General features: G+C 39.7%; 1 protein-coding gene across 3 annotated transcripts in view; it reads left to right on the top strand.

Moving 5' to 3' along the window:
• The window catches only part of LOC124796364 (DALR anticodon-binding domain-containing protein 3), a 94980-nt gene extending 82640 nt beyond the window's left edge, over window positions 1–12340 (top strand). For all 3 annotated transcript variants that reach the window (XM_047260523.1, XM_047260524.1, XM_047260522.1), the window contains 2 exons: window positions 2597–2739; window positions 12106–12340. In XM_047260523.1, coding sequence (XP_047116479.1) covers window positions 2597–2716 — 120 coding nt within the window. In that variant the 3' untranslated portion in view covers window positions 2717–2739; window positions 12106–12340. The remainder of the gene's footprint in view (window positions 1–2596; window positions 2740–12105) is intronic.
• The last annotated feature ends 120 nt before the right edge of the window (window positions 12341–12460 follow it).

The raw sequence follows: 12460 nt of genomic DNA, 5'->3' as shown, positions 1-12460 counted from the left end.
GAGAGAAATCATTTACGTGGTTCCACAAGACTCTATATTAGGTCCACTGTTGTTTCTTGTATATGTGAATGACCTTCTGTTTAATATACAAGCAGAAGTAGTTCTTGTTGTTGATGACACAAATACTGTAATCATCCAAAATACATATAGCAAGAGGATAAATGGTAAATAATGTTCTTAAAAGTATTTTTCACTGGTTTGCCCTGAATGGTCTCATTCTCAATTTCGAAAAGACATAACATTCAGCACATCTAGAGCTACTACACCAATGATAAGTGTAGCATATGGTCAAGAGGTAATAACTAGGGTGGAAACTTAAAAAATTTCGGCTGTCGATACTACTGGAAAATTTAAACTGGAAAAAGCTGTTTTTGGAATAGTTGGACCAACTTAGTTCAGCCACATTTGCACTTCAAATCATTGTGAATCTTGGGGGGAAAAGAAACAATAAGCTGATATATTTTGCATATTCTCATTGAGTAATGTTGTCGGGTAACAAATCTTTAAGAGAAAAAAGTCATTATTGCTCGAAAAAGGCTGTAAGAATAATATGTGGTGCTCACCCACGATCATCTTGTAGACATTTGTTTATGGAACTGGGCATTTTGATTACTACTTCATAGTAAATTTATTCCATCTTGAAGTCTGTTGCAAATAATCCACTGCAGTTTAAAAGGAACCATGATGTACATACAGGGTAGTGCAAAATAGGTTTTGAAATTTGTTAGAATTAGAATGTACTTAATTCTTTAGGAAACAGATTAGAGGCTACTAGCGTTTTCTGTGACCTGCCAAAAGCCTTTGCCTGTGTGAATCATAGCATTCTTTTCAGTAAATTAAAATATTATGGTATTTCTGGCAGTGCTACAAAATGATTCAAGTCTTACCTAACAGGAAACAAAGAGTGTCATTGCAAAACACCTGTAGTGTTAGCAATCAGTCTTCATTTGACTGGGAATTAATTACATGTGGTGTTCCTCAGGGTTCCATCTTGGGTCTGCTTTTTCCTTCCGTGTCTTGATGACCTCTCATCTGTTCTGGAACCTCTTGGTTCATCCCCATGAAATCCCCAAACCACCTTCCCTATCCTCTGGCTCCTACCCTTGTAACCGCCCCCGGTGTAAAGCCTGTCCCATGCACCCTCCCACCACCACCTACTCCAGTCCTGTAACCCGGAAGGTGTACACGATCAAAGGCAGAGCCACGTGTGAAAGCACCCACGTGATTTACCAACTGGCCTGCCTACACTGTGACGCTTTCTATGTGGGAATGACCAGCAACAAACTGTCCATTCGCATTAACGGACACAGGCAGACAGTGTTTGTTGGTAATGAGGATCACCCTGTGGCAGAAACATGCCTTGGTGCACAGCCAGCACATCTTGGCACAGTGTTACACTGTCTGGGTTATCTGGATACTTCCCACTGACACCAACCTATCATAACTCCGGAGATGGGAACCTGCCCTTCAATATATCCTCTTTTCCCGTTACCCACCAGGCCTCAACCTCAGCTAATTTCAAGTTGCCGCCCCTCGTACATCACTTGTCATTCAACAACATCTTTGCCTCTGTACTTCCGCCTCGATTGACATCTCTGCCCAACCTCTTTGCCTTTACATATGTCTGCCTGTGTCTGTATATATGCGGATGGATGTGTGTGTGTGTGTGTGTGTGTGTGTGTGTGTGTGTGTGTGTGTGTGCGTGCGTGCGTGCGTGCGTGCGTGCCTGTGTACCTGTCCTTTTTTTCCCCCCTAAGGTAAGTCTTTCCGCTCCCGGGACTGGAATGACTCCTTACCCTCTCCCTTAAAACCCACATCCTTTCGTCTTTCCCTCTTACCTGATGAAGCAAGCGCTTTCTCGTTTGGTAAGTCACAGCATCTTAGTTTTTTAATAAATTTATATATACACATACATTTACATGACCACAGTCTCTGGCTGTGGAGGCCACAGTGTGAACTCAGCCATAGTGTAGACTCAGCAGCCAGAGACTGTGGTTATGGGTGTATGAGGTGCGTTTGCGCACGCATGCCTGTGTGTGTGTGTGTGTGTGTGTGTGTGTGTGTGTGTGTGTGTGTGTTGGCTGAAAGCTCATTTTTGGACAGTCTTTTTGTTGTGCCTATATGCGACTCGGCATGTCCACAACATTGTTATTTCTTTGGATTAGATTTTGTTGGAGGCATCACTTTCATGCTTTCACTTGCAGGTCTCCCTCTCTGGTCTTTCAGTTCCTCCTTTAGGTTTTCTCTATTTACTGAGTCAATTTCTTTCTTGACATCTACGAACATTGTATAGTACTTTTCTCTTTGGTGTCTGTGTGTCTTCTGTCATGTCCATTATGTATTCCATTGCCAGTACCATACTCCTGCCCTTCATAAAGCTATGTATTTTTGAAATAGGGTCCTGTTATTACTGCACTAGTAATACTTAGTTTCAGTATTCATTTTAGCACTTTTGTGTGTTGCATGCTGACGTATTAGCTATAGTTTTGTGTGTTGCATGTTGACGTATTAGTTATAGTTTTGTTTTTCCCATTTTGCTTCTAACTGAAGTATAAAATTTCTTTCAGTAATGCATTTGAATTTTTTTTTCCTCCAGGAACCAAGGCAGCATCTATTCCCTACCATGTGTGCTCGTATTTATTTACTCAAGGCTCTTCAGATAACTCTCCAAAGCTCCCTCCACCTGATGGGTATAGACACAGTAAATCAAATGTAGCGTGGTCAAGTGTCTTGTGAAAGGTAACAATCTTGAATTTTATATTTCCAACTAATACATGATTTTTGTGTGTGTGTGTGTGTGTGTGTGTGTGTGTGTGTGTAAGCATTTTAGTCCAGTTAAATGATAAAAATGTTTGTCTGCTCATTACTCATTGCTTCCATCTCACAAATTTAAAAAAAAAAAAACTGCCTCAAGTAAGTAACTCTCCATTGTCTTGGTTGCAAATGTAGATATCTTTGTGAGAAGCTTAGCATGTGATTCACTGTATCTGTATATCACAGAATGTTATCTTGTGTAAACAAGTATATCACATTTTAAATCTTCGCCATTGGGCAGTGACTATACTGGTGTTGTTGACATAGAAATTGTGTGACCATTGCAGGGAAGAGGGTAGTAACTCAAGGTACACTCCATTATCACCACCTTTTCCGTTACTTGTAATTCTGTTGAGTATACTTAAAATCTTCAGGACTAGAGGACCATACATACCATACCATACCATACCATACCATACCACACCATTCCTGGCACTTTACCTGCCCCCCCCCCCCCCCCCCCCCCCCCCCACACACACACACACACACACACACACACACACACACACACACACAAGTTACTTCTCTTCACAATTTGAGAAGTTAATTCTCATCCAAATCAATAATGATTTTGTAGATGATTTTTTTATTTTAATTATACATTATTAATGCAATGTGGAACTTTCAAGAGGGGCAAAATTTGATACGGGATTTGTGGTACATTAGACTTCAGTGCATCTCTATACTGTCTATGCTTGTAAACATTTGTGTAACTGTTAATTGGTGTTCACAACACAGTGCCACTTCCAGTATTCACTGATGAAATGATGATTAAAATAGCTGTTTTCTTAACTGATAATATTAGGTCAGCAGGTGGCCTTCAGAGCATTATAAACTGATATTAGCTATTTGATTTTCTTGTTTGTTATTTTTTCATGTCTTGGTTATTTAAAAATGTTACTATGGCTGATATGTTCCCTGTACTCCACTGCACCAGTCTCCTTCTGCATTCGTTCCCTTATTGTAAGTGTGCATCTTACAGAATTTGAAACCTGAGACTCCATTACCAGCAAATTGGGTGAATTTGGACTTTGAAAATAAATATTTCTGAAACCATTAAAACTAGTATATTGGTTTTTTCTTACAGAGCATGCGTAAAATATTTGATCTTTACTTTTTGTTCTAACAGATCAGATAATTTTAAAAAGAACTGTTAGTTAACTTCACTTCACCGGGGGGCGGGGGGGGAGGGGGGGGGGGGGGAATTTAACCAATTATCTGTTATTTGATAGTTACAGATTGTTTGAGACTAGGGTGAGTTTAATTGTTGTCAAACAAATTAAAAATAAATTTGGCATTATAATTAAATATGAATACTGATTTCAGAGTAAGAAAAGAGAAAGTTTAAGGGTAAAAAAGTGATTACAAATTTAATTTATGAAATTCCAAAGAAACACACACAAAAAATGTAGTCACTGTACTCTGAACCCTGACATCTCATCTTAAAAAGGAAAATCCCACTTTATTCCTGCTATTGGATTTGGCAAATTTCTTACAACAACTGAAACCTGGAGTGTGTCTATGTCATCAATTGCATGCTGAACAGAGTGAGTCATTTTTATGAAGGAATGTAACATCTAGTTGTACTTGGCATTTTGTAAGAACTTTTCACATAGTGTTTCACTGTTTTCTTGTAATAGGAATGCAAAGGAATGTCTTTGCTGTATATCGAATATCCATGACGGAAAGCAAGAATCCCCAATTTGCACAGTTGAAATGTGTAATCAGTACATCAGTAGAGCCTCTTCTACATCTACATCTATATCTGCGCTCTCCAAACCATGAAGTGCATGGCAGAGGGTATGTCCCATTATACCAGTTACTAGAGTTTCTTCCTGTTCCATTCACGTGTGGAACACAGGAAGAATGATTGTTTCAATGCCTCTGTACATGCAGTAATTATTCTAATGTGCGTGATACATAGGGGGTTGTAGTACATCCCTAGAGTAATAATTCAAACTGATTCTTGAAAATTTGTTAAGACTTTCTCTGGATAGTTTACGTTTGTCTTAAAGAGTGTGCCAGTTCAGTTCCTATGGTGTCTCTGTGACTCGCTCCCATGGATTAAACAAACCTGTGTCTATTTGTGCTGCCTTTCTGTAAATGTTCAGTATTCCCTTTTAGTCTTATCTCGTACAGGTCCCACACACTTGAGCAATATTCTAGAATGCTCCACCTGAGTGATTTGTTAGCAATCTCCTTTGTAGACTTATTGCACTTCTGCAGCATTGTACCAATAAACCAAAGTCTACCACATGCATTGCCCATGACTGAACCTATGTGATCATTCCATTTCATATCCCTAGAACCAGGTATTTGTATGAGCTGGACGATTCCAACAGTGACTCATTGATATTATAGTCGTTGTTGTTCTTGTTGTTGTTGTTGTTGTGGTCTTCAGTCCTGAGACTGGTTTGATGCAGCTCTCCATGCTAATCTATCCTGTGCCAGCTCCTTCATCTCCCAGTACGTACTGCAACCTACATCCTTCTGAACCTGCTTAGTGTATTCATCTCTTGGTCTCCCTCTACGGTTTTTACCCTCCACGCTGCCCTCTCAATGCTAAATTTGTGATCCCTTGATGCCTCAGGACATGTCCTACCAACCGATCCCTTCTTCTAGTCAAGTTGGGCCACAAACTTCTCTTCTCCCCAATCCTATTCAGTACCTCCTCATTAGTTACGTGATCTACCCATCTAATCTTCAACATTCTTCTGTAGCACCACATTTCAAAAGCTTCTATTCTCTTCTTGTCCAAACTATTTATTGTCCATGTTTCACTTCCATACATGGCTACACTCCATGCAAATACTTTCAGAAACGACTTCCTGACACTTAAATCTATACTCGATGTTAACAAACTTCTCTTCTTCAGAAACGCTTTCCTTGCCATCACCAGTCTACATTTTATATCCTCTCTACTTCGACCATCATCAGTTATTTTGCTCCCCAAATAGCAAAACTCCTTTACTACTTTTAAGTGTCTCATTTCCTAATCTAATTCCCTCAGCATCACCCGACTTAATTCGACTACATTACATTATCCTCGTTTTACTTTTGTTGATGTTCATCTTATATCCTCCTTTCAAGACACTGTCCATTCCGTTCAACTGCTCTTCCAAGTCCTTTGCTGTCTCTGACAGAATTACAATGTCATCGGCGAACCTCAAAGTTTTTATTTCTTCTCCCTGGATTTTAATACCTACGCCGAATTTTTCTTTTGTTTCCTTTACTGCTTGCTCAATATACAGATTGAATAACGTCGGGGAGAGGCTACAACCCTGTCTCACTCCCTTCCCAACCACTGCTTCCCTTTCATGCCCCTCGACACTTACAACTGCCATCTGGTTTCTGTACAAATTGTAAATAGCCTTTCGCTCCCTGTATTTTACCCCTGCCACCTTTAGAATTTGAAGGAGAGTATTCCAGTCAACATTGTCAAAAGCTTTCTCTAAGTCTACAAATGCTAGAAATGTAGGTTTGCCTTTCCTTAATCTTCTTCTCAGATAAGTCGTAAGGTCAGTATTGCCTCACGTGTTCCACCATTTCTACGGAATCCAAACTGATCTTCCCTGAGGTCGGCTTCTACCAGTTTTTCCAAACGTCTGTAAATAATTCGCGTTAGTATTTTGCAGCTGTGGCTTATTAAACTGATAGTTCGGTAATTTTCACATCTGTCAATACCTGCTTTCTTTGGGATTGGAATTATTATATTCGTCTTGAAGTCTGAGGGTATTTCGCCTGTCTCGTACATCTTGCTCACCAGATGGTAGATTTTTGTCAGGACTGGCTCTCCCAAGGCTGTCTGTAGTTCCAATGGAATGTTGTCTACTCCTGGGGCCTTGTTTCGACTCAGGTCTTTCTGTGCTCTGTCAAACTCTTCACGCAGTATCGTATCTCCCATTTCATCTTCATTTACATCCTCTTCCATTTCCATAATATTGTCCTCAAGTACATCGCCCTTGTATAGGCCCTCTATATACTCCTTCCACCTTTCTGCTTTCCCTGCTTTGCTTAGAACTGTGTTTCCATCTGAGCTCTTGATATTCATACAAGTGGTTCTCTTCTTTCCAAAGGTCTCTTTAATTTTCCTGTAGGCAGTATCTATCTTACCCCTAGTGAGACAAGCCTCTACATCCTTACATTTGTCCTCTAGCCATCCCTGCTTAGCCATTTTGCACTTCCTGTTGATCTCATTTTTGAGACGTGTGTATCCCTTTTTGCCTGCTTCATTTACTGCATTTTTATATTTTCTCCTTTCATCAATTAAATTCAATATTTCTTCTGTTACCCAAGGGTCTCTACTAGCCCTCGTCTTTTTACCTACTTGATCCTCTGCTGCCTTCACTACTTCATCCCTCAGAGCTATCCATTCGTTTTCTACTGTATTTCTTTCCCCCATTCCTGTCAATTGTTCCCTTATGCTCTTCCTGAAACTCTGTACAACCTCTGGTTTAGTCAGTTTATCCAGGTCCCATCTCCTTAAATTCCCACCTTTTTGCAATTTCTTCAGTTTTAATCTACAGTTCATAACCAATAGATTGTGGTCAGAGTCTACATCTGCCCCTAGAAATGTCCTACAATTTAAAACCTGGGTCCTGAATCTCTGTCTTACAATTATATAATCTATCTGATACCTTTTAGTATCTCCAGGATTCTTCCATGTATACAACCTTCTTTTATGATTCTTGAACCAAGTGTTAGCTATGATTAAGTTATGCTCTGTGCAAAATTCTACCAGACGGCTTCGTCTTTCATTTCTTAGCCCCAATGCATATTCACCTACTATATTTCCTTCTCTCCTTTTTCTTACTGTCGAATTCCAGTCACCCATGACTGTTAAATTTTCATCTCCCTTCACTACCTGAATCATTTCTTTTATCTCATCATACATTTCTTCAATTTCTTCATCATCTGCAGAGCTAGTTGGCATATAAACTTGTACTACTGTAGTAGGCATGGTCTTCGTGTCTATCTTGGCCACTATAATACCTACACTGTGCTGTTTGTAGTAGCTGGCCAGCACTCCTATTTTTTTATTCATTATTAAACCTACTCCTGCATTACCCTTATTTGATTTTGTATTTATAACCCTGTATTCACCTGACCAGAAGTCTTGTTCCTCCTGCCACCGAACTTCACTAATTCCCACTATATCTAACTTTAACTTATCCATTTCCCTTTTTAAATTTTCTAACCTACCTGCCCGATTAAGGGATCTGACATTCCACGCCCCTAACCGTAGAATGCCAGTTTTCTTTCTCCTGATAACGACGTCCTCTTGAGTAGTCCCCGCCCGGAGATCCAAATGGGGGACTATTTTACCTCCGGAATATTTTACCCAAGAGGACACCATCATCATTTAACTATACAGTAAAGCTGCATGCCCTCGGGAAAAATTACGGCTGTAGTTTCTTCTTGCTTTCAGCCGTTCGCAGTACCACAACAGCAAGGCCGTTTTGGTTAGTGTTACAAGGCCAGATCAGTCAATCATCCAGACTGTTGCCCCTGCAACTACTGAAAAGGCTGCTGCCCCTCTTCAGGAACCACACATTTGTCTGGCCTCTCAACAGATACCCCTCCGTTGTGGTTGCACCTACGGTACGGCTATCTGTATCGTTGAGGCACGCAAGCCTCCCCACCAACGGCAAGGTCCATGGTTCATGGGGGGAGGATTATAGTCATAGGATACTTTTTTTCTTTTTTTTGCGAAGTGCAAAATTATACATTTCTGAGCATTTAGAGCAAGTTGCCAATCTCTGCACCACAATGAATCCTTATCGAGATCTAAATGAATATTTTTACAGCTTCTCTTGCCACATTGTAGATAACTGCATCATCTTCAAAAAGTCTTATTTTACTATTAATATAGGCTGTAAGGTCATTAATACACAACATGAAAATAAAGAGTCCCAACACACTTTCTTGGGGCGCACTCAAAGTTACTTCTACAGCTGACGATGACTCTCCATCCAAGATAACATGCTGTGTCCTCCCTAGCAAAAAGGCCTCAATCCAGTCACAAATTCCTCTTGATACCCCATATGATGGTACTTTTGACAACAAGCAAATGCTTTTCAGACATCGAGAAACATTGCATCTACCTGGTTGCCTTTATCCATGTCACGTCATGTGAGAAAAGTGCAAGTTGGGTTTTGCATGATTGATGTTTTCAGAATCCATGCTAGTTAGCATTGAGGAGGCCATTCTGCTCAAGATACCTCATTATGTTTGAGCGCTGAATGTTCTAAGATTCTACAACAAATCGTTGTCAAGGATATTGGACGGTAGTTTTGTGGATCCCTTCTACTACCCTGTTTGTAGATGGATGTGACCTGTGCCTTTTCCCAAGAACTGCTTGGAGCTGTGTTCAGTTTTAACGATTTCGCTGTTTCTCAACACTACTAACACAAATATTTATTTCATTCATCTTTTCGGTGGTATGAGGATTAAATTGGAACATTTTAAAACACAGTTAAGCATTTCAGCTTTTTTTTTTCCACCTCAATTTCATTTCCTGTCTCATTCACTAGGGACTGGACAGTACCTTTGGTACACCATCAGCCTTTTCATACGACTAGAATTCCTTTGGATTTTGTGAAATATCATTTGACAACATTCTGTTACAATAGTCATTGATCTCTCTCTCACACACACACACACACACACACACACACACACACACAGCATTTTTACACTGACAGCTCTTCTGATCTCAGCTGTATGACACAACAAACAGGACTGTGGCCTACATGACAAATTTGTAAGTTGGCATACAGACACTTGCAACAATGATTTCTTGAGCCCACTACTAGACTGCTACAGACAATTGTTGCTGCAGCCACTTTGACACATTGTTTCTGCATTCATTACATCACTTCTTGCTGTATTTATGAACATTTGTATAGAAAAGGACTGCTTGTATAGAAAACAACTGCTTGAGAAAAGACAGTAGACCTCACTCCAGGTTTCTCAGGTGGTCGACTTCAACCTGATTTCACCAAACACATCAAGAGTTTTATTTGTGTGTATATAAATACGTAACTATGACAGATTAACTGATGTTATTACTCTAGTTGCCGCTGTGAAGTGTCAGGCCCAGACACAAGGTGGTGGTGGTTTTTTACAGTCACAAGAATGAAAGTTATAGCTAATTAAAAAAGTTAAAAAGTCATCCTTTTTAAAATATTACAACTTTCGAACTGTAAATACGAGTATAGTAACTGAAGTAAAAGAATTTTTATCACCAATGTGTAATTACTTAACATTGAGTTTTTCTAATGTTTAGATCAATTTCACCACAGTGGTCAATAATACCCAATTTGTCAGTACAGCTGAGTTTTTGTAACCTTAAGCCATTTGTCGGTCTGCTGGTAGTAAGTAGTTATTTTACCAGTCTCGGAATGGATTCAGATAATAATAAGTTGCCAGTTTCACCACATTGCCCTTTACTTTGCATAGTAAGTGCTGCAATTCTCTTCACAGCACAATTATGTTACATTTGAGCTTTTGAATATACTGCCTTTTGCTTGTTTATTTATGTTTTTACGCTTCACTATAACTGTAAGGTGGATGTAATTTTCTTGATTGTGAGAAGCATAACTGCTTACATGCCTACATAAATGTGTTTTTTACTGTAATTTTGTTGTCATATTCCTTGCAGGAGCAATATGTTGTGGGTGGAAAAATACTCAGATTCTATAGACGTAACTGGGTCTTCCTTAGGGAGCTTATCAGTTAAGATTTGCAGAATTTCTGTTAAACTGTCTCACCATTCAAAGAAGTCTATGCCTATTTGTGCTGCCCTTCTTTGTATACTCTTGATGTCCTATTATTATCATCGCCTGATACAGATCCCACAGAGTTAAACATTATTGAGTGTAAGCCACATACACTGAAGTGCCAAAGAAACTGTCATAGGCATGCTTATTCAAATACAGAGATATGTAAACAGACAGAATAAGGTACTGTGGTTGGCAACTAAAAAGATTTGAATGAGTTTGAACTTGGTGTTACAGTCGGCACACGAATGATGGGACACAGCATCTCCGAGGTAGCGATGAAGTAGGGATTTTCCCTTACGACCATTTCACGAGTGTACCTGAATATCAGGACTCCAGTAAAACACCAAATCTCTAACATTGCTGCTGCTGGAAAAATATCCTGTAAGGATGGGACCGATAGCGACTGAGGAGAAGCATTCAACATGACAGAAGTGCAACACTTCTGCAAATTGCTGCAATTCTCAATGCTGGGCCTTCAGCAAGTGTCAGTGTGCGAACTATTCAATGAAACATCATCATTACGGGCTTTCAGAGTCAAAGGCTCACTTGTGTGCCCTTGATGACTGCATGTCACAAAGCTTTACACCTCGCCTGGGCCTGTCAACACCGCCATTGGACTGTTGATGACTGGAAACATGTTGCCTAATCGGACAAGTCTCGTTTCAAATTGTATCGAGCGGATGAACATTTACGGGTATGCGTGTCAGCTGGTGGAGGCTCTAATGGTGTGGAGTGTGTGCTACTGGAGTGAAATGGGACCCCTGATAAGTCTAGATATGACTGTGACAGGTGACACATACATAAGCATCCTGTCTGATAACCTGCATCCTTCATATTCATTGTGCATTCCGATGGACTTTGGCAATTCCAGCAGGGCAATGTGAACCCCAAATGTCCAAATTGCTACAGAGTGGCTCCAGGGACACTACTGAGTTTAAACACTGCTGCTGGCCACCAAACTCCCCAGACATGAACATTGTTCAGTATATCTGGGTTGCCTTGCAACTTGCTTTTCAGAAGAGATCTCAACCCTAGATACTCTTACGGATTTATGGACAGCCCTGTAGGATTCATGGTGTCAATTCCCTCCAGCACTACTTCAGACAATAGTTGAGACCATGCCATGTTGTGTTGTGGCACTTCTGCATGCTCGCGGGGGCCCTACGTGGTATTAGACAAGTTTCTTTGGCTCCTTTGTGTAAGTGTTTTGTGGGTAATCTCTTTTGTAGACAAGAAGTGGTTTGCCATTAACATGCAGGTAATCTAAACTTACCATTTCTTTTTTCTAGAGCCAACCTTTTTTGCACTTCGTATCCCAACACGTTATTACTCCCAGGAACTTGACTTGTTTGATTCCTGTGGTGACTCATTAATCCTGTCATAAGAAGCAGTTATTTTATTTATTTATTATTAAGTAATAAAACATGTGTATTAGGTTTTATTTCCATGTAATTTTTCTGTCATAAAATATCTTATTAACGAAGGCAATTGGAATGTTTCTGTGCAGGTACCAGGAGAATATTTCAGAATTCAGTATTCCTCACAAGACTGCAACTGATGCACCAGTTTGTGATGTAGGATCATGTTCCTGCAAAATAGTTACCTGCTGTCTTATTCACAATATTATGTGAAGCTTGTTTTCTTATTGCATGGTTCTGTTTTATAGTACTTGAAGAAAAGTGTAACATTGCTATAATGTAATGATCAAAGATATATTTTTATTAAACTTACGTTAATTGACATTGACATTTTTCATTTTACTGATCAACTATATCAATTCATTGACCATTGTAAGTTATTTTGGTGTTCTTCTTATTATGTAATTCAACATTTACCACTCTCTTTGGCTTGGAATAAATTTC

Source organism: Schistocerca piceifrons, chromosome 4 (genome assembly GCF_021461385.2).
Source record: "Schistocerca piceifrons isolate TAMUIC-IGC-003096 chromosome 4, iqSchPice1.1, whole genome shotgun sequence".
In the NCBI taxonomy this organism is placed as follows: Eukaryota; Metazoa; Arthropoda; class Insecta; order Orthoptera; family Acrididae; genus Schistocerca; species Schistocerca piceifrons.
The sequence above is the reverse complement of the archived record's forward strand: the minus strand, read 5'-3'. Positions and strand labels throughout refer to the sequence as shown.